Source organism: Rana temporaria, chromosome 4 (genome assembly GCF_905171775.1).
Source record: "Rana temporaria chromosome 4, aRanTem1.1, whole genome shotgun sequence".
NCBI lineage: Eukaryota > Metazoa > Chordata > Amphibia > Anura > Ranidae > Rana > Rana temporaria.
The window spans coordinates 447,987,903-448,015,385 of NC_053492.1; the positions used below are offsets into that span (position 1 = coordinate 447,987,903).

Consider the following 27,483-nt stretch of genomic DNA (forward strand, 5'->3'; position numbering starts at 1 on the left):
ATATTACCTCATCTAACACAAACCCCCCAGATCAACCCTTCTAGCACAAATCCTTCACCCCCATCCCCCCTTCTAACACAAATCCCCCAATATAACTCCTAGCTCCCCCCCAAATCTCCCCTCCTAAAACAATTCATACCTCCTGCCCCCCAAATTCCCTCTCAGTACAAATTCCCTCCCCCAATCTTCTTGTGGCGCTTCCCCACATCTCATGATACCGGAGTGCCCAGGGCAGCCGCTCCTCCTGCCCACCCCTTGTCCCGGCCCTGCTCCCTGCGATTTAGAATTTGCTCCCGTAAAGAAATTTCCCTTTTTTGGACACTAGTTCTGGTTGTCACCAAAATGAGTGTCCCCATTGGAAAATTACACCTTTGTTTCTGTTCTGGTGACAACCTAAAATTCAGGTTATACCTCTATTTCAGTCGTGGTGACACAGGCAACAATAAAAGCCCGATAGGGGTTCTAATTCCTCACCAATCTATCTAAAACTATATATTTTTTTTACTTTACACTTTAATTGTATCTAGCAATATTCTGTTGGTTTATGTTTTAAAAATGCATTATATCAAAAAATCTGTGGGAGAATCAATCCAGCAGCATAGACCCAATACTGAAACAACACTGTTTCAAGGACCATTGGAGGATGTTGCTGACCATTAGATGTGGAATACACATTTTTCGTTTAGTCACTCAAAATGCAAAGCTATTGCTACCATTATTCCAATTAAAATTGATCAAAATTTTATAAGGCTTTACACCTCTTGTTCAGACGTAAATGATTCCAAGCCAATGAATGGGTACGTTTTATAACAAGGTCAACTTGTCCTAATTTGGACTGCACTCAGAAGCAGTTGAATCCTCTCCTATAAACAAGGAAAAAGGGGACAATGGTTAATTAATCATAGATATGTTTGAATATATTAAAAAAAAAAGTCTAATCGAGAAAATATGTTCACATTTGCTTTTTATCTTTGACTCAATTCTCATTAATGATACTAAAGTTAGTTGCACTTATGAGTTGGGAGATGCTGCTGAGTGTTTTCAAACGTTTTCAAAGGAGAATCATTATAGTTTAAGTCGAACAGTTATAACCTGTAATTCTGCGGTTTCCAACGCAAGCAAAGTCCTTTCATGTATTTAGAGAGGTATGGACTCCAGAGAGAGAAATATCATTTTGCCCCCCCTGTACAAATCATTAGTAAGACCTCATCTGGAATATGCAGCACCAGTTCTCAAAAAGGGTATCGGGGAACTGGAGAAAGTGCAGAGAAGGGCAACCAAACTGATAAGAGGCATGGAGGAGCTTAACTATGAGGAAAGATTTGAGGAACTGAATGTATTCTGTCTTGAGAAGAGGAGATTAAGGGGATATATGATCAACATGTACAAATATATAAGGGGTCCATATCGTGAACTTGGTGTTGAGCTATTCACTTTAAGGTCATCACAGAGGACAAGGGGGCACTCTTTACGTCTAGAGGAAAAAAGATTTCATCTTCAAATACAGAAAGGTTTCTTTACAGTAAGAGCTGTGAAAATGTGGAATAGACTGGCCAGCTCAGTCCATTGCTTTAAAAAAAAGGCCTGGATTCTTTCCTAAATGTACAGAATATATCTGGGTACTAACATTTATAGGTAAAGTACGTTCAGGGAAAATCCGATTGCCTCTCAGGGGATCGGGAAGGATTTTTTTCCTCTGCTGTAGCAAATTGGATCGTGCTTCGCTGGGGTTTTTCGCCTTCCTCTGGATCAACTGTGGGTGTAGGTTTGTGTATATGGGATTGTATTTTTTTTTTGGTTGAACTTGATGGACTTGTGTCTTTTTTTCAAACTGACTAACTATGTAACTATATAACTGGAACAGCACTGGGTCAGTACTAGACCGGATTTAATTTGGTGTACAAGACAAAATATTCCACAACATTCATAAATACTGTATAACCAGAATCAGGCTAGAGCAGGGGTGTCAAACTGGCGGCCCTCCAGCTGTTGCAAAACTACAAGTCCCATGAGGCATTGCAAGGCTAACAGTTACAAGCATGCCTCTCACAGGCAGAGGCATGATGGAACTTGTAGTTTCGGAACATCTGGAGGGCCGCCAGTTTGACACCCCTGGGCTAGAGTCAAAGTGGTATTAAACTTTTACCTGTATGCAAGCTTTTAATAAGCCTTACCTGTAGGCTCCAGCCGATCTCATCACTGGTGTATGCACTGTACGCTCGGCATTCATGGCACTCTGAGTCTGCCATGAGTCCAGTGAGTGCCGTGTTGCGATAGTGACTGCATGCGCACGCACGGGAGTGACATCATTGCAGAGGTTGGTGAGAAGGAGACATTTGCAAATAGAAGAAATACAAAATAACCATCAATCACCCTCGGTCTGGAGCTGCTTGCAAGATTTTGCCTCATGGGGTAAGGATGATCATGAGAAAAGTAAGGGATCAGCCCAGAACTACACAGGAGGAGCTTGTGAATGATCTCAAGGCAGTTGTGACCACAGTCACCAAATAAACCAGTGGTAACACAATACGTCGTCACAGATTGAAATCCTGAAGCACCCACAAGGTTATTCTCCTCAAGAATGCACATGTGCAGACCTGTCTGAAGTTTGCCAATGAACATCTAAAGGATTCAGAGAAGGATTTGGAGAAAGTGCTGTGGTCCGATGAGACCAAAATTCAGCTCTTTGGCATTAACTTGACTCGCCATGTTTGGAGGAAGAAAAATGCTGACTATGACCCTAAGAACACCATCTCTACAGTCAAGCACAGAGGTTGAAAAATTATGCTTGGCCTCATTGAGAGGCCAGTGGACAGGGCCATGTATTGTAAAATCTTGGATGAGCACTTTCTTCCCTAAGCCAGAACACTGAAGATGGGTTGTGGATAGGTCTTCCAGCATGACAATGACCTAAAACATACCGCCAAGGCAGCAAAGGAATGGCTCAAGAAGAAGCACATTAAGGTCACGGAGTGGCCTAGCCAGTCTCCAGACCTTAACCCTAAAACAAATTTATAGAGGGAGCTGAAACTTTGAGTTGCCAAGTGACAGTCAAGAAACCTTATGGATTTAAAGAAGATCTGTAATGAAGAGTGGAACAAAATCCCTTCTGAGATGTGTGCAAACCTGGTAACCAACTTCAAGAAACGTCTTACCTCTGTGCTTGCCAACAAGAGTTTCTCCACCAAATACTAAGTCATGTTTTGCTTTAGGATCAAATAATTATTTTGCTCACTGAATGGCAACTCAATTTAAAACATTTGTATCATGTGTGTTTTCAGGATTTTTGGTTGATACTCGTATTCTTGTCTCTATCATTTAAAATACACCTTTGATAAAATTATAGACTCTTCATTTCTTTGTAAGTGGGTAAACTTACAAAATCTACAGGGGATAAAATAATTATTTTCCCCACTGTATTAATCTTTTACGAGTCGCGCTGTGCTCTCCTGGGACCTTAGTTGTGTTCCAGAAGATCGCTGGCAGGGAGGGGCCGCCTAGGGCGAGAGGAGGGGTCACTTAGGCAGCCCAAAAAAGGAAGCAGGAAGTGGGACAGGAAGTCCCACTAAAAGTAAGGTAAACACTCCCCCCCCAAAAAAATTACATATCAAATGTGGCATGTCAGGGGGCGAGGAGTTTTGGGTGGAACTCTGCTTTAAGAAGCGTTTTGTGATTAATACAGTTTTTGTGCACTGCACTTGTTAGATTTTTAATATTTACTAGGTTGGTCACCTTTTTGTGCTAGCAGCTCTACTTCCTAAATGCTCGCGGACCTTTTTTTATTATTTGGTGTATTCACGCATGCCCCATGGTTCATGTGCATATATTGTAAGCATGACCCAAAGCCTCACAGTAGGCATGGTGTTCACTCTTACCTTAATACAGTGAATATTAGGCAGCTTGTTTTATTACTGTCTAAATAAACAACCAGATAAAAAGTTTTCTATTAATCCTTGGTAAATTTGTTTGTAGGTAGTTCTTGGTTTATTATGTGGCTGGCACAAGGTGAAGAAGTTCAAGCTCCAAAGATTTTGGTAGCTGCCAAGGCAGCTTATCATTCATGGATGAATATCAGGGAGCTCAGAGCACACTTATTAAGTTATATCATTTGTAGTTGAGTTCAGATTGGTTTGCTAGTTTACATTAGACTTCTGTTCGTAAATCCATGGATGCATACTCATAACAATAGAAGGCAAACATTCTTAGAGATGTTACTTTGTACCTCTGCAGTTAATGATAATAGATATTGACAAAGCATTACAACACATTTGGCACATGTGTGAACTAGGGTTTCAGAAGACACACCTGAAATATTGTATTGTCTAGTGTTTGAGGAGAGAAGATTCAATATCAATTCAAAAAGAATTGCACATTAGTGCAATAATAGAATAGCTTACAGTATCCCCCACCCCTGGTTATAGCTTGTATTATGTCTTGTATCATAAACATAAAGAGTAGCACCTATTTGCCTTATGATTCAAGAATGAGCACAATGCTCTACAGTTGAAAAGGGTTTAATCTGTTGAATTTTGTATGTGCCACAGTCAAACTGGGCTAATAGCTTGTCTGGCAGAATCTCCCAAAGCTAAATAATAAAACCAGGAAGAAATGCAAATAGAGGTGTTGCCAATAACATCAATTCAGATTTCAATCAACATTTTTCTAGTAGTGGTTAGAATATGAACGTTGATGTATCACTGGTACTGATAACACCTCCACTCTTATATGTCATTCAGGGTTGTGGCGGAAAGTGCCAGGGGGAGCTTTCGTGTCACTCCTCGGTATACAGTTGACCACTAAAGGGGGAAAAGGTTCTCCTTAAGTGTCCAGCATGTCCAGTCTTGCTGCATATGATGCTTTATAAACCACCAGTTGTTTATAGAAGACTTATTTTTATCACTGGGCGATATCATCAGTCATTTGTCAAGTAATAAACGACAAACATTTATATGAGCAAAAAAATGTGCATCAACTAGATGATGAATGACAAAAGAAATATATAATAGAGTCCATATGTGATGAAATTCCACCAAGTGAATAAATGAAAAAATATCAGAACATCAATTCGTGACTTCTTCCATGTGTGATAATAACCCGTCACCAGAAGGAATGCAGGCTTACCAGAGCAAATGGACTTAAGGGGACATACGTCGCCGAAAGTCAAAACAGGCTTGTATAGAGTACAATCACCAGCAGTAGATGGAAGGATTGTAGTTTAGACGGACATCATAACCTCTGATAAGGGATGGTTTAGAGTATGGCAAGGCCTGTGATGTGGTCCAACACAGGGGGAGTGAACCAGAGCAGCACAGAGACATTCAGATCGGTTTTCCTTCTTGGAAAACCGATCTCAAATAGTGAAACTGGGTCCTTTCACTTCTGAAAAATGCACAGTGTCATGCGGAGTCCCTCAGGGATCCCCCTTGTCGCCCGTACTATTCAATATCTATCTCTGAGATCCCTTCATTGGTTGCCAGTAAAAGACAGAATCACTTTTAAGGCACTCTGTCTGACACATAAGTGTGTTCAAGGAAATGCCCCCCAATATCTATGTGAAAAACTAAAATGTCACAACCCCAATCACGTTCTGCAATCCACCAACCAAAATCAGATACAAGTCCAAAGGAGAACGAAGATTTGGAATCCAAGGACCTAGACTATGGAACGCTCTACCAACCAGCATCTGGTTGGAGGTGAATCACCTGGCCTTCAGAAAAAAAATCAAAACCCATCTTTTCTGAGGGCAAAAGTACAGTAGGGAAAGGATACTAAGGCCCAGATTCTCAAAAGACTTACGACGGCGCAGCGCCATGTACACCGTTGTAAGTCCTAATCTGGCCCGTCGTATCTATGCGACTGATTCTTAGAATCAGTTGCGCATAGATATCCATTAGATCCGACAGGCGTAAGTCTCTTACGCCGTCGGATCGTAACTGCAATTTTTTTTTACCCGCTAGGTGGCGCTTCCGTCGATTTCCGCGTCGAGTATGCAAATTAGCTAGATACGCGAATTCCCGAACGTACGCGCGTCTGACGCAGTAAAGTTACGACGTTTACGTTAGGCTTTTCCCGGCGTAATGTTGCCCCTGCTATATGGTGGCCTAAGTGCGGCGCAACAATGTTAAGTATGGCCGTCGTTCCTGCGTCGAAATTTTAAAAAGTTACGTCGTTTGCGTAAGTCGTCCGTGAATGGGGCTGGACGTCATTTACGTTCACGTCGAAACCAATGACGTCCTTGCGATGTCATTTGGAGCAATGCGCACTGGGATATTGTACGGACGGCGCATGCGCAGTTCGTTCGGCGCGGGGACGCGCTTCATTTAAATGATACACGCCCCCTACCCGCCGAATTTGAATTCCACCGGGTGATTTACGTTACGCTGCCTCAACTTTACAGGCAAGTGCTTTGTGAATAAAGCACTTGCCTGAAAAACTTGCGGCGGCGTAACGTAAATCGGATACGTTACGCCGTCGCATAGATACGCCATTCTACGAGAATCTGGCCCTAAGCGCCCAGAGGCGATTCAGTTCGCATGTGTTGTGCTATATAAGTTTCTCACTCACTCACTCAGATGAAGCAGCCGTTCTAATACTATTGAGATGGTTTAGAGGCAATAGTGATGCGCGAGATTTACACAGAAAAACAAAGTAAGGACGGAAATGACGTCCACAAAAGATTCAGCAATCACTAGTAAAGATGGTGCGGCAAATACCCGGAAGAAAATAAATGTTACAAAAGCTAGTCAACTTTAAATGTGTAAGATTTAGAAATAAATTATTGGATCATTATATTTTACTTCCTCTTTAAGACTTGTTTAAAAACGCCTACCCCATCCTTCATGACTGGCAACCTCTCACCAGAAACCCATGTTAACCCATGCTAAACATAAATAATAAACCTAGCAGCCATTTCTGAATGTACATTATTTTTTTTAAAGGTGTTTATTTAATAAGCAGAAACTTTGTTACAGGAATGTGCAGATAATAAACAACAAGCCATACAAGGCTAACTAGTTACCATAATGGAGACATATAGGTAGATTCACAGAGAGCGCCGCAACTTTAAGGCGATGTAGCGTATCGTATTTACGCTACGCCCCCTTAAGTCAGAGAGGCAAGTACTGTGGGCCAAATCCTCAAAAGAGATACGACGGAGTAACTGCAAATTAGCACTTACGGAAATCCACGAAGCTTTTCTGCCTCGATTTTTCTCTGTAAGTATTAAGTTGCATACGCAAAATTAGGGCTGCTTTTACATGGTGTAAAGTTAGTACACCATGTAAAAGCAGACCCTTCTGTCTAGCAACGCGTTTTTTTTTCGAATTTGATTTTTTTTTTCCGCGCCGTATCTTTTTTTTTTCCCGACGCAACTTTATTGACCCGTCGCAATCCACAAAGCCCAACGTAACGTAATTTCGCGCTATGCACGTTGGGAAAATGACGTCACAAGCATGCGCAGTATGGCCGGCGCGGGAGCGCGCCTCATTTAAATGGGAATCGCCCCCATAAAATGAGGAACGCCTTGCGCCGGCGGAATTTAAGTTACACGGCCAGAAATTTCTATGTAAGTGCTTTGTGGATCGGACACTTAGGTAGAAATTTTAAGGCAGTGTAACTTAAATTAGAAATTCGCCGTTACGCTGGGTCTTTGTGGATTTGGCCCTGTATTCTCAAAGTACTTGCCTCCTAACTTACGGCGTCGTAGCGTAAATGTGGCGGGCGCAAGCGCGCCTAATTCAAAATGGGCTGAGGGGGCGTGTTTTATGTTAATATGCTTTGACCTGACGTGATTGACGTTTTTTTGGAACGGCGCATGCGTCGTCCGCCTACATTTCCCAGTGTGCATTGCGGCTAAGTATGCCGCACGGTCCTATTGATTTAGACGTGGACGTAAATCCCTATTCACGGACGACTTACGCAAATGACGTAAAATTTTCGAATTTCGAAGCTGGAACGACGGCCATACTTTAACTTTGGCTACGCCACCTAGGGGGCATCTTTAACTTTAGGCGGCCTATCTCTTATGGAAACTGTGTATCTGTACTGCGTCAACCGGGCGTACGTTCGTGAATAGGCGTATCTAGTGATTTACATATTCTACGCCGACCGCAATGGAAGGGCCACCTAGCGGCCAGCCTAAATATTGCATCCTAAGATAGGACGGCGCAAGCCGTCGTATCTTAGATAGGTTTAAGTGTATCTCTGTTTGAGAATACACTTAAACTTAGGTCGGCGCAGATTCTGAGTTAGGTCGGCGTATCTACTGATACGCTGACCTAACTCTACCTAAATCTAGCTAATAGCACACACTTCTCCCAATAGGGTGTAACAGGGCATACATTAACAATCGTAATCAAATTGTTTGGACATAACAGAGCCCAACTTATTGCTCTATTAGTTATAATATATTATATATAATTTATAAAAAAAAAAATTAAATAAAAAAATCATACACAGCCATACCAATCTCTCATACAACACTCACTCCCCCTCCACCTCCACCCTCACCTTCGAACAGGAGAGACCAAGAAGGCCATAGTCTGCACTTTCAACACACCCACCCCACGATGGCATCAAAATGTATCCACCATATTATGGCTGTTGAGATAGCGGAGTATCTTTTTAAAAGGAATCTGCTATATCAAGCCAAGACTGCCAGATTTTAAAGAACTTTTTAGGGCAAGCCCTACCCTTATATATCAACTTGAAAACAGGTAGATCTTTATTCACCAAATGATAAAAGCTTTGTATGGAGAGTGCAGCATTATTTTTCCATCCTAACAATATCCATTTCCTAACATAAAACAGCAACACACGGATTAAAGTTCGAAACATGGGTCCGGAGGTATAAAGTCATTCAAAACTCCAAGCAGTCCAACCTCCGGGGTGTGAGGCACAGGCAAATGTAGAGTATGTTCATCTGAATGTACATTATTACCAGCAATGTGTTGGTGAAAAGTGTGTCAACAATTGGGGCCATTTCACAGAGTGAAGCAGTGATACATAATAATCCAGCAAAGCGGCGGATTGAAAACAGAACCTGCCCAGCACAGGAAAAATCTTTCATTTTCCAGCCTGAAGCTGGAGATGAACTCAGTGTCCCATCGGAACTGTCTCACAGGTGGTGCACATCGCTGTATATTAAAAACTCAAAGCTGATCCGCCAAGAGCTGCAACCTAAGGAGAAATAAACTCGCCATCAATTCTTGAAGAACAGCAGGGATATAGTTTAGCAACACATTGCAGTAGACTGAAGGCATAACCAAGAGCACGCCTTTCATCTCAGAGTTAAAGTGAAAACCTGTGTTCTATCAGAGCGGCTTCGCAGGTGGTAAGCATTGTGAAAACAAATCAGACATTGCACAGCCCTTTCACAGCACAATCCACTTCGACTAGAATTTCCGTCTGTCAAGCCTGTGTCTGACACTCAAATATCTTCGCTTAACTGTATGTTTTCTCCTTAGTCAAAAGGCATTCATTCCAAGTATTACGTGGTTAATGAAAAAGCTAGGTACTAAATATTATGGCGTAAAGTCAACTGTAATAAAAAAAATCCTGAATGCAATAATGAATAATTTTGGAACCAAATTTTTAGGTGCAGATATTGGGCCGGATTCAGGTAGATCGGCGCATAGTTATGCCGGCGTAGCGTATCGAATATACGCTACGCCGACGTATAGCAGAGCGGCAAGCACAGTATTCACAAAGCACTCGCTCCCAACGTTGCGCCTGCATAACGTAAATTCCTCGGCGTAAGCCCGCCTAATTCAAAGTAGGTGGAAGGTGGGCGTGATCCATTTAAATGAAGCGTGACCCCATGCAAATGATGGGCCGAACGAACGGCGCCGTCCCGTGGACGCATCCCAGTACGCATGCGTCAGAATCACGTTGTAAATACTCCATAAGGTACGTCGAATCACTGCCTACGACGTGACGTAACCTACGCCCAGCCCTATTCACGTACTACTACGTAAACAACGTAAAATACGACGGCTGTTCCCTGGTCCATACCTTAACATGACTTACCCCTGCTTTATGAGGCTTAACTTTACGCCGGACGTACGACTTACGTAAACAGCGTATATTCATGCGCCGGGCGCAAGTACGTTCGTGAATCTCACTCATTTTCATATGGGAATCTAATTTCCCATATGCCTCCAGCGTAAATATGCGCCCAAGATACGCCGGCATAGGCAAGTTACGTCGGTCGTAAGAAGCCTATTTTCAGGTGTATCTAGTTCTATGGGCACAGCGCACAGATACGACGGCGTATCGTTACACTTACGCGGCGTATCTCGAGATACGTCGGCGTAAGTGCTACGTGAATCCGGGCCATTTTGTTGCAAATATTTTCTGTGCAACACTGGCATTCCAATTGCAATAGTGGTTTGCGTTATTATTATTAAAGCAGAATTTTTAATCAAAATGGATAACTGCCATAGTTGGTGTGCCAGTTTTGTGCATTCAGCCTTTTAGGATAAATCATGCACTATATTACCAAAAGTATTGGAACGCCTGCCTTTACACGTACATGAACTTTAATGGCGGGATGCCATTAAAGTTCATGTAGGTGTAAAGGCAGACTCTCCAATACTTTGCAAGTACAAAGTGGCCCATGTCAGTAATAAAAAAAAAAGAAGCATGCTTCTAATCCAAAGCCCTCGTATATCAAAGCGAGTTTCCCCATAAGAAATAATGGAAACTCAGATTATTCGTTTCATAACCACTGCTGGTGTATGCAGTACTGTATGTGGCCAGAGGTGCGGGGGGGCGCTGGTGTATGCAGTACTGTATGTGTCCAGAGGTGCAGTGGCGCTGGTGACCATCAGAGACACTCGGGAACTGTTGACACTTTCGGGTGCTCTGACGCATGTTACACCCGCCTCACCCAGCTGGGAGTATCTCCGACTTCTTTATGAAGCGCTGGGAGCCACCAGCGCCCCCGGACCTCCGGCCACATACGGTAATATATACACCAGCGGCTTGAGTCCTGCTGTTCAGCTGGGCTGTTCTTTGGCCATCCCCACTTGACAGAAGTGGATCTCATGATCAACTTTTTTCAAACAGGAATATTGGAAAAATGTTATTCAACCAGCGGCTGCAGCCAATTTTCTGCAGCACTGATCAGTGTATTCTGACTGTGGATGAGTCCCGCTGTCAGAATACTACAGCACAATAGGGGGGGGGGGGTCATGGAATTCCTTATCCACCCTCGATTCAGCCTGCTGACTGTTTGAAAACAAAATGACCCATCTATACCCAGTCTTATGCCGCGTACACACGATCGGTTCGTCTGATGGACCGTTTTCATCAGACGAACCGATCGTAAGTGGGCCCCATCAGTTTTTTTCCCATCGGTGAAAAAACTTAGAACCTGTTTCGACGTGATACTGAGCATGCGCCGTTCGAAAAAAGCGTCATTTACGTGGGGTCATGATTAGTTTACATAAAACACGCCCCCCTGTTCCTCATTTGATTTAGGCGCGCTTACACCGGCAAAATTACGCTACGCTGCCGTAACTTTAGACGCAAGTGCTTTGTGAATACAGCACTTGCCTCTCTAAGTAACTACGATACGCTACGCCCGCCTACATTTATGCCGCTGACTGTGAATCTGGCCCAAAGGTTATTGACAATGCTAAAGCATCTCTGGTGTAATCAGCAAGATCCACTTATTACAACAAGGTCCCCACCTCTTTTATGTTGTAGAGACTTTCTTGTGTCTATCAAACATCAGCCATCTGAGTTCCCTTTCTAACAATTCTTTATTTATTAATATGATAATTATCTGTCAGTTAGGTATACTCAACCTTTCCATTAGCTATTATCTATGTAACTATCTTCAATTGTGTAACCATAAATCTATTTAATGATGTACCCATCAATTAATTATTCTCCTAATTAATAATCTGACAAGTTATTTGAAGTATCTGTCTTTCAGATCTCTGTTATAACTAACAATATCAGATATCAAAATTAATATTTGAAGTAGACCTTGCACTAAAAGGCAATGGATGTTTCAAAGATCTGGACCCTCATCCCCATAATAAATTAATTACCACATTAAAATGAAAAAAAAATAAAAAAAACAATGTGAGAAAAAGTTATAAATATCTCCTCATTGGTTCACACAGCAGCAAGAGCCATTGTTTGTCACAGCCAGTGACCCAATGAGGAGAGAAGAGGGGTGACTTGCACTCTATCTGTGAATAGACAATGTCCTATTGCAGGAGTGCAGATCGAGAGCAAGCAAGAGGCTTGCTATTGGGGGCACTCAGCCAGGACCACCGGCGGGGACCCAAAAAGAAGAGGATCAGAGCTAAGTGTTACATGTGTGTTATTAACCACTTCCAGAGCTTTTTTTCTCAGAAAATAGGTGCAGGAACTCAATCACGACCCGTTCAGATTTCACAAACAGTAGGAGGGTCTTAAAGGGGCATTAAATACCAGAATTGCATTACATACAGAGTGCAGAGTTCAGGGGGTTACAAAGCTGTCACTTGTAAACACAGAAACCAGACTTCTGTGTTTACAAGTGATTGTGGTGAGCAGGCACCAAAGGGTCTGAGCCAGAGGTGGTGGAACTGAGTTCCCCCAAGTTCCCCCTGAAAAAAAGCCCTGACCACTTCCATACAGGGCACTTATACACCTTCCCACCCAGATACATTTTTAGCTTTCAGCGCTGTTGCACTTTGAATGACAATTGCGCAATCGTGTGACGTGGCTCCTAAACAAAATTGGCGTCCTTTTTTTCCCACAAATAGAGCTTTCTTTTGGTGGTATTTGATCACCTCTGGGATTTTTATTTTCTGCAAAAAAAATAAAAAAATGACCGAAAATTTAAAAAAAAAAATATTTTTTTGTTTCTGTTATAAAACATTGTAAATAAGTAAGTTTTCTCCTTCACTGATGGGCACTGATGGTACTGCACTGACGGGCACTGATAAGGTGGCACTCATGGGCACCGATGAGGTGGCACTGATGTGGTGGCATTGATGGGCACTAATATGCGGCACTGATGGGCAGCATGGATGGGCACGGATAGGCATCATGGATGGGCATGGATAGGTGGCACGGATAGGCGGCACAGATAGGCGGCATGGATAGGCGGCACGGATGGACACGGATAGGCGGCATGGATGGGCACTGATAGGCGGCATGGATGGGCACTGATAGGCGGCATGGATGGGCACTGATAGGTGGCACAGATGGGCATAGATGGGCACTATCGTATGTGTTGTACTAATGGATGCCAATCAGTGGCAAACAATGCCTGCCAATCAGTGATGCCCATTGTGGGCACTGATTGGCATCCATTGCGGTCACTGATTGGCATCCATTTTTTGTGTCATTGTCATATCTGGTGGTCTAGGGTGGCATACCTGTGTTTTTTTTTTTTTTGCATCCCTGGTGGTCCAGTGGGCATCCCTGGTGGTCCAGTGGGCATCCTCGGGGGGGCTGTGCTGATAATCAATCAGCACAAACCCCCCCTGTCACAGAAGCAGCCGATCGTCTCTCCTCTACTCGCGTCTCACAGACACGAATGAGGAAAAGCAGATTACCGGCTTTTCCTGTTTACATCGTGATCAGCCGTGATTGGACACAGCTGATCACATGGTAAAGAGTCTCCGTGAGAGACTCTTTACCTTGATCGGTGTTGCGGGGTGTCATAGGCAGCCCTTTGCTCCGTACAGGTACAGTACAACAACACACCAGAAGCCCAAACCTCACCTTTACACAGCAGCTGAAGACTTCCAGTATGTGTCTTCACCATGTCTATAGAAGGAGCAGCTTTATATAAATTACTGCTGCTTGAGACTTCACAGACCTTTAACAGTAAAAAGATTGGGAAATCCAATCTTTAATTATCTGTAGTGTATGTGTTATCCTCAATGAGGGTGAAGAATAACATGAAAACCTGAAACTTGCAGTAATACATATTAACTATTAAGAGGTTTGCAGAGTTGATCCATATACAGATGGTCAATGACTGATAGAAAAACACTTGCTACCTTTTAAAATATTATTCTTATTTTTGGTTAAATCCGCTCTCCTCTGTCTGTAACTCTAAGCTTGAGTTATGAGCTAGACGCTATGGCTTCAATCCCCAGAGTGTTTAAGAGATGGGCACAGAAATCACTTCTTCCACAGATTGAAATGGATGCAGCTTTTCCACAGTTCAATTCTGATCTGCTCAATACAATTTTTGTAGTGGATTCAATCTCCTCTAATGGGTTTTTGCTGAGACACTCTGCCCAAGATTTTCTCTGCTATAATGCCAAGCACTATTTCCTCCCTTTGTTTAATTATATTTATTGTCTGGTGACCCCGTACTTCAAGAATAATTGGGCTTCCATAGCACTCACTTCCAAATCCTGATGTTCGGGCACGTGACCTGAAGGTGAATACTCCTTATAACAATACAGAATATGTTCTCAAGCCTTTAAAATCAAGAGTATGAATGTATCATTCAAGAGCATATGTAAGGAGAAACTTATTTTCTATATAGCTACAGTGCTGGCTTCTACAACCAAACTTTTTATACTATTTTTACTGTGTAATTATTTTGCCATACATTGTTATTAAAAAAAAAATCTCCTTGTAAATTGGTAGTAGATAGAAAATGTAATTTTCCATATGCTGGTAGATGCACTGACCATTTTTTAATTCAGTTTAAGTGTTAATTACAATTTAAGCATGCCCTTTTGTGCTACCCAATATACAGTGCATTGAAAAAGTATTGATACCCCTTGAAATTTTCCACATTTTGTCATGCTACAACCAAAAATGTTAATTTATTTTATTGGGATTTTATGTAATAGACCAACACAAAGTGGCACATAATTGTGAAGTGGAAGGAAAATTATAAATGTTTTTCAACATTTTTTACAAATAAATATCTGAAAAAATGTGGCGTGCGTTTGTATTCAGCCCCCTTTACTCTGATACAAAATGTAGTGGAACCAATTGCCTTCAGAATTGACCTAATTAGTAAAAAGAGTCCACCTGTGTGTACATTAATCTCAGTATAAATACATCTGTTTTGTGAAGCCCTCAGAGGTTTATTAGAGAACCTTAGTAAACAAACGGCATCATGAAGGTCAAGGAACACACCAGACAGCTCAGGAATAAAGTTGTGGCAAAGTTTAAAGCAGGGTTAGGTTATAAAAAAATATCCCAAGCTTTGAACATTACACAGAGCTCTGTTCAATCCATCGTCCGAAAATGGAAAGAGTATGGCACAACTGCAAACCAACCAAGACATGGCTGTTCACCTAAACTGACAGGCCGGGCAAGGAGAGCATTGATCAGAGAAGCAGCCAAGAGGTCCATAGTAACTCTGGAGGAGCTGCAGAGATCCACAGCTCAGGTGGGAGAATCTGTCCACAGGACAACTTCTAGTCATGCACTCCACAAATCTGGTCATTATGGAAGAGTGGCAAGAAGAAAGCCATTGTTGAAAGAAAGCCATAAGAAGTCCTGTTTGCAGTTTGTGAGAAGCCATGTCGGGGACACAGCAAACATGTGGAAGAAAGTGCTCTGGTCAGATGAGACCAAAACTTAACTTTTTGGCCTTAAAGCAAGATGCTATGTGTGGCGAAAAAGTAACACTGCACATCACTCTGAACACCATCACCATCGTGAATCATGGTGGTGGCAGCATCATGTTGTGTGGATGCTTTTCTTTAGCTGTGATGGGAAGATGGCTGGAGCCAAATACAGGGCAATCTTAGAAGAAAGCCTGTGAGACCTCGTACACACGGGACAAAAATTAGAAGGGAAAATTTGTAAGGCGAGCTGTCTGTGGATTGTCAGATTGTTAGTACAGTGCTTTCGACAGCTGATTTGACTTCTTCGTCAGACAAAAGCTGGATTTGCAGGCTATAAAATTTTTGTTGGATGTGAACGAGCGTCTGATTTTTGGAAGGTCAGTACAGAAATCTTCGAACAAAAGTCGAAAGTACAAACACGCATGATCAGAATCAAGGAACAACTGGGAAGATTTCGGCCTTGTAAACTACTGTTCGTAATTTAGAATTAACATTTGTGATGCGGTAATTGATGAAATGTCAATATGTAGTGCACATTCTCATCTTATTTAATGGGATAATTATAAAGCTGCTTTGCTGGTGATACTGATGTAGTTATGCCAAACGTATTTTAAAAGGCATTTGTTTTGTACCATCTGAAAATCGTGAATCAACACTCACCAAACTTCTACTAACACAAAATTGGCAGAAGGGGCCCAAAGGGTGGCACTTGAGAAATTAATTTCCTCTTTATATTCACATAGTATGTCACAACGTTAGTGTTTGTCAAATGACGGTATTTGGATAGTTAGTATGCTAGACAAAATCCTACAGGCGCTTTAGACAAAAATCAGACACTCGGTCGTACAACAATCGAACCGTGTGTACGAGGCCTTATGCCGCGTACACACGATCATTTTTCAGCATGAAAAAAACGTTGTTTTAAAATAAATTGATCAAGCCGTGATCATGATGATCACGGCTTATCACAGAGCATTACCGGTTTAATAAACGGAGATAAGGAGCAGAGAACATGTTCTTCACTTCTCATCACAGCACACGGCTGTTTTGTCACAAATGGCCAGTTTAATAAACCGAGATCTGAAGATTTCACAGCTCTTCCACTGAAATATCTCCCTTCCAGATTCACCAGCTCAGAGGTGGAGAATCTGGGAGAGAAGCTGGTGTGATAAGAGGAAGAAGGCTTATTTCTGCCTAATATCAGCACCAGTGGGTTTAAAAAAAATATTAACAACATAAAATATTGATATATATATATATATATATATATATATATATATATATATATATATATATATATAAATATACACATACACACATATATACAGTATCCATATACTGTACACATGTGTGTGTGTATATATTTATATATATATATATATATATATATACACACACACATATATATATATTTATATTTATATATATATATATATATATATATATATATATATATATATATATATATATATATATATATGTATACACACACACATACATATATACAGTGTATATATATATATATATATATATATATATATATACACACACACATATACAATATATATATATTTATATATATATATATATATGTATACACACAAACACATGAATATATATTCATGTATTTGTGTATATATACATATATACTGTACATGTATACATATATATATAAATATTGTATATATGTGTGTATGTATATATATATATACAGTATATATACACACACACACACACACACCCATGTGTATGTATACAGGATATATAGTTATCACATGTTATCTGAAAACATGTAATTAGATCTTCTTTTAAACTTTAGTTTCACTTTTTGAACTCGGCTGCACTGTAATCTCACAATATCTCACAAGATTACAGGCAGCCCGCTCACTTTTGCACAGATCTCAGCCGTTTTCAGAGGAAACATTTCTCCTCTGTTCTCCCTCTGAGAACTGAAGTTCACAGTTTATTAAACCGGCTGCAGAGGAGATAATTTTCCTCTGAGAACTGCCGTGAACTGAACTGTGAAAAAACTTCACAGTTTATTAAACAGACACCTTAGTTTGACTTTGCTCCAGGGGGGTGTGCTAGAGAGGTATAATTCGGTGTTATGTGTGTTTGATGGCCAGCCAATCAGCAGATTTGTTGTGCATGCTGGGAGAACTGTAAAATATTTGGGACATTTCCTGTTTTGTCTCTTCCCTAGTGGGCTTTTTCCCTATGAGAATGTTGCCATGGAAGATCTGTGTCACTCACAGGCCTAGAGCCCAAGATGAAGGGAAGGATGCTGAGGAGTCTTTCCTCCAGGGAGGCACCCCTAAATATGCTGGTTGCTGGAACAAAGAGTGCAAGGCTGAGGCCCCGTACACACGAGAGGATCTATCCGCTGGAATTGATCTGCGGATCAGTTCCAGCGGATAGATCCGCTGGTGTGTACAACCCAGCGGATCTGTTTCCACTGATTTTTATCCCCTGGGATGGATTTCAAGCGGATACAAATTTGAAGACATGCTTTCAAATCTATCAGCTTGAATCCATCCCAACGGATTGATCCACTGGTCTGTACAGACTCACCGGATCAATCCGTCCGATTGGATCCCCCGCATGCGTCGTAATGATTCGACGCATGCGTGGAATTCCTTATATGACCGCGTCGCGCACGTCGCCGCGTCATCATCGCGGCGACGGCGCGACACGTCATCGCGATGGGATTTCGGCGCGGATTTCGATCCTATGGTGAGTACACTCCATCGGATCCAAATCCGCGGAAATCCTCGAGAGGATTTATCCGCGGAAATGGTCCGTTGGACCGTATCCGCGGATAAATCCTCTCGTGTGTACTAGGCCTTAGAGGAAGCAAGCTGTGTGCCCTGCATATGGAGATGTAAATGATTGGTTGAGTGGAAAATATACACAGGACAACCTTTCCATATTGCCCTGCCTTGGAATATAAAGATACAGTTACTACTTGAGCCTCAATTTCCAAGGACCCAGAGCTCTGAAAGAGTCCACCTAGCATAACCTGTAATAAAAAAGAACCAAGAGAGACTTTTGAGATGGATCCAAAAAAAGAATAAAGACTAGCAGTGGCAGTGCGTCCATAGAGGGCGCCGGAGCGTAGCCCCCTCTCGCTCCCGCACCGCCACTGAATACAATACATAGATTCATGCATTGCATGAATCTATGTATTGCCGATGCCGCGACTTTTCAGATGGCTGGCCCCCTGGTGAGCGCCATGTGAATAACGGCAGCTGGTTGGCTGTGGAATTTTCTCTTAGCTTACTTAGCTTAGTGAATACAGTGAAGCTTTGCTGATGTTTATCATCCAGTCATGTGCAAGCACAAATACTGTTTCCTATTTTCCTTGCATGTGAATGGGTATTCATTGCAAAGTGACCCTTCACCGTCTTCACTAACCTTCAGAAAATTGCCTTTCAAAGTGCAAATTACATTGCAAAGTCAACAGCCAATTTGGCTTTAGTAAATCAGCCCTAAAGTACTTGAGGTAGTTAACTAGTCTTTAAAAAAATAAATAAAAAAAAAAGAGAGATCAGCAGTGGCAGCCTCCATTTTCTCTCAGAACAGGCTTTTCATTAAAGTGTTACTAAACCCACAACAGTAAAATCAATCTGTATAGGCAGTAAAACATGCTACTTATACTCACCGTGGAATGGTTTTATCCTCCGCATTTTGTAAAAAGGCTGTTTGATCCTCTCTTCTCTGATCCAACCCTTCTTCCACTGTTCCTAATCCATCTCCTGATAAGACAGGCCTTTGGAGTCACTCTGCACATGCTCAGTTTGGTGTGTCTTGCTATAGAGGTTTTCTCCCTGTTTTTTCATCGGCGGGTGCATGTGATCAGGACAAGGCCAATCAGCACTGTCCAAATAGAGGATCAGGGGTCCTGCAGCCTCATAGGACAGTCAGAGTAGAACGAAAACTCCTCCACAAGCTTTAACCAGGCACTGATATAAGTCACAAGACTACTATATACTGCTGATGAGAAAAGGTATTTTCCATGTTCTGTGGGAGACCAGATATAGTGAATGCAAGATCCTGGGTTTAGTAACACTTTAAATAGCCATTATCAACCAGGGTTCCATGGAACCCTGCATTTCTCCAGGTTCCTCAAGCTGTAGCTGATTGCCCTCTCATTTACTGGTGCCAGCATAGTTCTGGGGCTAGTGCCACTTGGCAGAGCCATCGGCCTGACACCAATGGTCTTTTTTTAGCTATCTGTAAAGTTTGATATTGTAGTCACCACTGTAGAGAGGGGATTCTTCCTTCTGAACATCAATGTCAGGGACATTCTTCTCTCTGACCACCAATGTAAGAAGCCTTTTCCAGCTAACCAACAATGTAAGCGGAATTTTCCTACTTACTCCAATTAATTGGTTTCAGCAGGGGTTCCACAGGACCTGAGAATTATTTTATAGGTTCCTCTGGGGTAAACAGTTGAGAAAGAATGCTTTAAATTAACAGCTTTTCTTACAAACCAATTGGCTACAATCTCATAAATATGTAAAATATAAAAAAAAGCCCAGTCACCTAGCTTGGGTGGAATGTGTCTTTCATAACAGCTTACCGCCTGAATGCAACCATTTAAGAGTATTCTAATTGTAAAGCTATTTGCCCACCAACTTGCTTCTAGATAATTTATTTATTTTTCCTTCTTTATCCTTCCAGGGAAAAGCAATGGTATTTGCTCCTCGGAGAGGGAACACTTTAAACCAGTTCTGCAATCTAGCAGAGGCGGCTGGCTTTTCTATCCAAAGACATGAAAATTACGATGAGAATATTTCCAACTTCCACTCCAAGGTTGGTTCTCTGCTTGCGACAGATAATACTTTAATCCACATTGCATTTTGAAGAGATCATGGTCTTTTTGGCAGGTAACAAACGTTTGATTAAAGCCGTCCTAAGGTGTGCTGCTACTCAAGCGCTATTTTTATATGTGATTAGTTTTTGCTGTTAAACCGTCCTTTATCTCCGCACGTCTAGCAGGTTTTAACCGAAGGATCTTCTATTGGAGTTACCATAGTGAAAAAAAAAAAAGTCGTCTTGCTGCATTATTTGTCGGAGGCATTGTGTACGGCACATATAAGCCGCGAATCAACAAGCTTGTAAAATGACTATAAACAAATGTTAGGCTAATCTAGCGGCAGTATGTGTTGAAACAAACAGAAGGCCGGTGTCTAATTGTGTTATATCATAACTTAAATCCTTATAGCGGCAAGCTTTATGGCTGGGTTAGTTGGCAGATTCGAAGTGCTAAATCTCAAACAGCATTTCACAGCTGTGAGGTTAGATGTCAGATTGAGGAGCCACAAGATTTAGGTCAAAAGCACTTATCTGTGATTTCTAAGCTTGCTTACATAAAGCCCCTGCTATCAGTGCTCTTCTCATCATTATATATAGGTATATAACACAGACAGCCATGTTAGTGGTAAAATCAGAAGCTTAAAATATATATATATAGCTAAAAATATAGCATGCCTAGAAAGCTTACTTTTTTGTACTGACTAGGTATGTATGTTACATTTTACAAAGTGTAAATGAATGGTGTGTTATTTGCATTCACTTATATTGCACCAACAAATTCAGTGCTTTACAGAAAACATGGGCCCAGATTCAGTAAGATTTGCGCATAAATTACGGAGGCACAGGGCAACGATTTTGCCCTGCGCCCCCGCAAATTTGCGCCGCTGCCCTCGATTCACGGAGCAGTAGCTCCGTAAATTGCGAGGGCGCGCCGGCAAAATTGCCCGGCGTAAGTGCGCGCAATTTAAATGATCCCGCATTTTTATTTTCAAGTAATGTGTCCCACACTTGCCTTACCAAATATAAAGGATACTTTCTTGATATCCTGTAACTTGAAAGCAAGTTCTGGCAAATAATGATGAGCAAAATATGAATGGGCGCCGATCGTAAAGCGCATGCGCCGTCGGGAAACTTTCCCGACGTGCATTGCGGCAAATGACGTCGCAAGGACGTCATTTGCTTCAAAGTGAACGTGAATGGCGTCCAGCGCCATTCACGAATCACTTACGCAAACGACGTGAAATTCAAATTTTGCGACGCGGGAACGGCGGGTATACTTTAGCATTGGCTGCCCCTACTATTAGAAGGGGCAGCCTTACGCTAAACACGCCGTACGGAAACGACGTAACTTGCGTACGCAGGGCTCGCGCAACATTGTGAATCAGTGTTCGTATGCAATTTGCATACTATACACTGAGCACAATAGGAGCGCCCCCTAGCGGTCATCGCAAGAATGCAGCCTAAAATCTGCGTGGCATAAGAGCCTTATGCCACGCAGATTTTAGGCTGCAGTTGGTGTTACGATGTAATGAATCAGGAGCATTCGTAACACCGGCGCAAGCAAGCAATTGCGCTGCGTAACTATGGTTACGCAGGCGCAATTGCTCTGTGAATCCGGGCCATTGACTTTGCACATCTTTCCTTTCCCAGGAAGAGCTTACTATCCATTGTACACTATACTTGGATATTCTATAACAGTGGTAGTCAACTAAGAAGATTTAGGGGCGTCATTAATCCCTGAGATCGCCAAAGGGTTGCTTATGATATTCAGCATATGTAATCAGAGGCGCTGATAAGGCAGTACAACTGGTCCTGTTGTACTGGGCCCAGGTCACATCAGCTAAACAGGGGGGCCCAGGGCAGCTTTATTGTTAATGTCTGCCTAAATGAATAAATGGATTTGATTAGACCACTCCAACTCTCTTACCAGGGCTTAAATTACATTTCCTGGGCCCCAGGCAACAGAGGGGCCCAGGAAGTGGGTGCAGAGGGGGGACTTTTTCTTTTTCATATTTGGGGAGTAGGCAAATGAAGTCAGTGTTGCTGTTCTGCTGCAACCCAGGGGAATGGGGGTGCATCATCAGGATTAGGGTTGTCCCGATACCACTTTTTTAGGACTGAGTACGAGTACCGATACTTTTTTCAAGTACTCGCCGATACCGAATACCGATCCTTTTTTTAAATGTGTCCCCAAATTCAGCCATGTCCCCCCACAGATGCAGCCATGTCCCCCCACATATGCAGCCATGTCCCCCCATATGCAGCCATGTCCCCCCATATGCAGCCATGTCTCCCCCCATATCCAGCCATGTCTCCCCCCATATCCAGCCATGTCTCCCCCCATATGCAGGCATGCCCCCCCCCATATCCAGCCATGTCCCCCATATGCAGCAATGTCTCCCCATATGCAGCCATGTCTCCCCATATCCAGCCATGCCCCCCCCCCCATGCAGCCATGTCTCCCCCCATATCCAGCCATGTCCCCCATATGCAGCAATGTCTCCCCATATGCAGCAATGTCTCCCCATATCCATCCATGTCCCCCATCTGCAGCAATGTCTCCCCATATGCAGCAATGTCTCCCCATATCCAGCCATGTCCCCCATATGCAGCCATGTCCCCCTTACCTGCATCGCGCCGCATCCCCGCTGCCGCCGACTGGTTAATACGGGTGGGGAACATTACAGCTTTGAATAGCTGTAATGATTCGCGCCGCGCTGCGTATAGACACTCCCCCTTGCTCGGTATTTGGACAGTTCACCCGAGCTAGGGGTGTGTCTATACGCGGCGGGGCGGAAAGGCTACAGCTATTCAAATGAATGCTGTAATGTTCCCCGCCCGTATTATCCAAGCGGGGATGCGGCGGGATGCGTCGTAGCGGCGGGATGTGGCGGCGGGGGGGGGGGGGAGTATTCTATTTCGGTATCGGGGGTATTTGCGGAAGTACGAGTACTCCCGCAAATACTCGGAATCGGTCAGGATAGTTGTACGGGGCCCCATAATTTCTAACAGCATATGTCTTCTGTATGTAATGCTACAGAAGTCTGTGGGAGACTCATGACTACATTATAGGAGACTGCTAGAGACTGCAGACATGCTACAGGAGACAGACAGAGACTGTGGTTCTGTTACAAGAGACTAGATGTAGGCATGCAAGAGACAAACAGATATGAAGACATCTCATACTAGACCAGCCTTTCTCAACCTTTTTGAACACAGAGGAATCCTTAAAATAACATTCTGGTCTCAGCGAACGCCTGCTAAAAAATGACTATACTATCTACAACTCATGATACGTTAGTGTGATGGACAGTGGGAAGAAAGCTCCATACACTTGTGGTCATTGGGAAGAATTAGCTAAAAAGATCAGTGGTCTCAGTGATAACTTATCTGAGCGGCAGAAATTGATCAAGGAACCCCTAGCAATCTCCGGAGGAATCCTAGCATTCCATGGAACCTGGTTAAAGAACCATGCACTAGACTGCTGGAGATCACTCTATGGCCCAGATTCTCAAAGACGCGCCTATCTTTAGGCGGGCGTAGCGTTGCTCAGATACACTACGCCGCCGTAACTTAGAGCGGCAGGTCCCGTATTCAGAAACAACTTGCGCTCTAAGTTACGGCGGCGTAGTGTATCTGACGCGGCGTAAGCCCGCCTAATTCAAACTAGGCTGGTAGGGGGCGTGTTGTATGTAAATGTTTCGTGACCCCACGTAAATGACGCTCTTATCGAACGGCGCATGCGCGCGCATGCTCAGTATCACGTAGAATTTTTAAAGTAAATTACGCCCGCTCAATGCTTAGGTGACGTGAACGTAACCTACGCCCAGCCCCATTCACGGACGACTTACGCAAACAATGTAAAATACGACGCTGTTCGGATGTTTCCGACGTCCATACCTAACATGACTTACCCCTGCTTTATGAGGAGTAACTTTACGCCGGTCCGACGCCTTACGTAAACGACGTATCTTGATACGCGGGGCGCACGTACGTTCGTGAATCGGCGTATCTAGCTAATTTTTTTTTTTTTCCCTAAATTCCAGCTCCCTTATCTACCAATATAGCATTAATGTAGTTATTTTGCAAAAATATCAAAGCTTTCCATTAAATTTACAGACGCTTAATTGACTTGTCCTTATCCATGTTTCCAAACGTATCCATTAGTAATTCCTTACCTTCTGGACAGACTAAATGTCATGTAGATTTAATGGAAAACTTTGATATTTTTACAAAATAAGTAAATTAATGCTATATTAGCACATATGGGAGCTTGAATTTAACCATTTCAGCCCCGGAAGATTTACCCCCTTAAAGGATCACTAAAGGAATTTTTTTTTTAGCTAAATTGCTTCCTTTACCTTACTGCAGTACTGGTTTCATGTCCTTATTGTTCATTTTTGCTTTGGAGTAGCTGTAATTCTGCTGTGATCTCCACACTTCCTGGTTGCCTGTTTCCTTATAACCACAGTACTGGGAGCTTTTCACAGTGGTCTAAGCTGTCATTACTGTGTGTCTAAAACTTAACAGAACCAATCAGATTAATTTTAAAAACAAAACACTGCCCTGGATTTGTTTGTTTTTGTTCTGTGTGTCTCTCTAGTTCACAGGAACATGAAACCAGTTTAAAAGTGAAACTAACCTGCAGGCACATTATATGATTGATTTGTATCTATTTGTAATCATTTTTAAAAGGAATCCGTTAACTATTATGTCTCTATACCCTGTAAACAGTCATTTCAGCAAAAAAAATGTTTTCCTTTAGTGACCCTTTAATGACCAAGACATTTTTTTGCAATACGGCACTGTTTCGCTTTAACTGGCAATTGTGCGGTCGTGCGGCAATGTACCCAAACAAAATTGACGTCCTTTTTTTTTTCCACAAATATAGCTTTCTTTTGATGGTATTTGATCACCTCTGCATTTTTTTTTTTGCACTATAAACAAAAAAAGAGCGACAATTTTGAAGAAAAAGAAATAGTTTTTACTTTTTGCTATAATTAATACCCCCCCCCCCCACCAAACAAAATCTTCATTACATTAGGCCAATATGTATTCTTCTACATATTTTTGGACAGATTGGACAATTTTTACACTTTTTTGGAACCAGTGAGATTTATACAGCAATCAGTGCTATAAAAATGCACTGATTGCTGTATAAATGAAAACAGGGAAGGGGTTAACTCTAGTGGTGATGAAGGGGTTAAGTGTTCCTAGGGAGGTATTTATATCTGTGGGGGGAGGGGACTGATTGGGAGTACAGAGAGATCACTGTTCCTGATCACTAGGAACAAACCATCGCTCTGTACAGTACTTCCCTGTCAGAACGGAGATCTGTTTGTTTACATTGACAGATTCCGGTTCTGACTCTCTGTGGCGCGATCGCGGGTGGCCGTCGGACATCGCCACAGCCGCATGCATCGGCTACCCTGCCGTGCAGCGGGCGTATGCACCTGCTATATCTGTTAAAAGGACTGACGAACAGCTACAGCGATTTGTGGGATCGAGTGACCTGCCGCAGTATGATGGCTGCTGGTCGGCAGTCGGTTAAATAAAACGTGAACAAAGGTGGATTTATCCTTTAAGTGACAACAAAAATGTTATCGGTAGTCGTCTCTAATGCTGCGTACACACGATCATTTTTCAGCATGAAAAACAAACAAAGTTTTTCCAACTTCATCATTAAAACGACGTTGCCCACACACCATCGTTTTTAAAAAATGCTCTAGCAAAGCGCGGTGACGTACAACACGTACGATGGCACTATAAAGGGGAAGTTCCATGCGGATGACGCCATCCTTGCGGCTGCTTTAGCTGATTCCGTGTTAGTAAAAGACGATTCGCGCTTTTCTGTCTGTTACAGCGTGATGAATGTGCTTACTCCATTATGAATGGTAGTTTTACCAGAACGAGCGCTCCCGTCTCATAACTTGCTTCTGAGCATGCGCGGGTTTTTAACGTCGTTTTAGCCCACACACGATCATTTTTTACAACCCGAAAAACGGCATAGTTTAAAACGTTGTTAAAAAATGCAGCATGTTCGAATTTTTTATTTTTTATTTTTCAGAACCCGAAAAATTATGTGAAGCCCACACACCATCATTTTAAATGACATTTTTTAAAAACATAGTTTTTTTCATGCCGAAAAATGATCGTGCGTACGCGGCATAAGAAATAGTGCCACATCCAATTAATGAATCGAGAAACAGAAGGGAGATCCCCTAGTGGATTTTAAAGGCACCAGAATAAATGATATTTATACCTTACTCTTTGAGTTCATATTTCTTGGTGCCTTTAAAGTCCACTAGGGGATCTCCCTTCTGTTTCTTTATCCTTTAACCGCTTGCCGACCAGCCACCGCAGTTTTACGGCGGAAGGTCGGCTCTGCTGGGCGAGATCACGTATATCTACGTCATCTCGCCGAGCAGCCAACGAGCGTGCCCGGCGGGCACGATCACCGGTGGGCACCCGCGATCGCTTGTTACAGAGCGAGAACCAGGAGCTGTGTGTGTAAACCTGTCAGGGGGAGAAATGCCTGATTGTCTGTTCATACAATGTATGAACAGCGATCAGTCATTTCCCCTAGTGAGTCCACCCCCCCTTCAGTTAGAACACACCCAGGGAACATACTTAACCCCTTCCCCGCCCCCTAGTGTTAACCCCTTAACTGCCAGTGGCATTTTTATAGTAATCCAATGCAGTTTTATAGCACTGATCGCTATAAAAATGCCTATGGTCCCAAAAATGTGTCCGCCATAATGTCGCAGTACCGATAAAAATCGCTGATTGCTGCCATTACTAGTAAAAAAAAATATTAATAAAAATGCCATAAAACTATCCCCTATTTTGTAAACACTATAATGCCCCATACACACCATCACTTTATGTGATGAAAAAAAACGACATTTTCTGTGAAGTAAAAAATGGCGTTTTTGAAACTTCAATTTTCAAAGACGAAGTTGCCTACACACCATCGTTTTTCTCACAATGTTCTAGCAAAGCGAGGTTATGTTCACCACGTTTTTCCATAAGTAGCTTCTGGGCATGCGCGGGTGAAAAAACGTTGTTTTAAACAATGTTTTTTGCTACACACGGTCAATTTCTGTGAAGTAAA

General features: G+C 42.5%; 1 protein-coding gene across 2 annotated transcripts in view; it reads left to right on the forward strand.

The window, feature by feature from the left end:
- The window catches only part of CAMKMT (calmodulin-lysine N-methyltransferase), a 596,098-nt gene that overhangs the window by 539,053 nt on the left and 29,562 nt on the right, over window positions 1-27,483 (forward strand). Inside the window, exon 10 of one of the 2 annotated variants that reach the window (XM_040351550.1) lies at window positions 20,235-20,440. In XM_040351550.1, the coding sequence (XP_040207484.1) occupies window positions 20,235-20,417 (183 nt within the window). In that variant the 3' untranslated portion in view covers window positions 20,418-20,440. The remainder of the gene's footprint in view (window positions 1-20,234; window positions 20,441-27,483) is intronic. The other variant, XM_040351549.1, reaches the window with a different exon arrangement.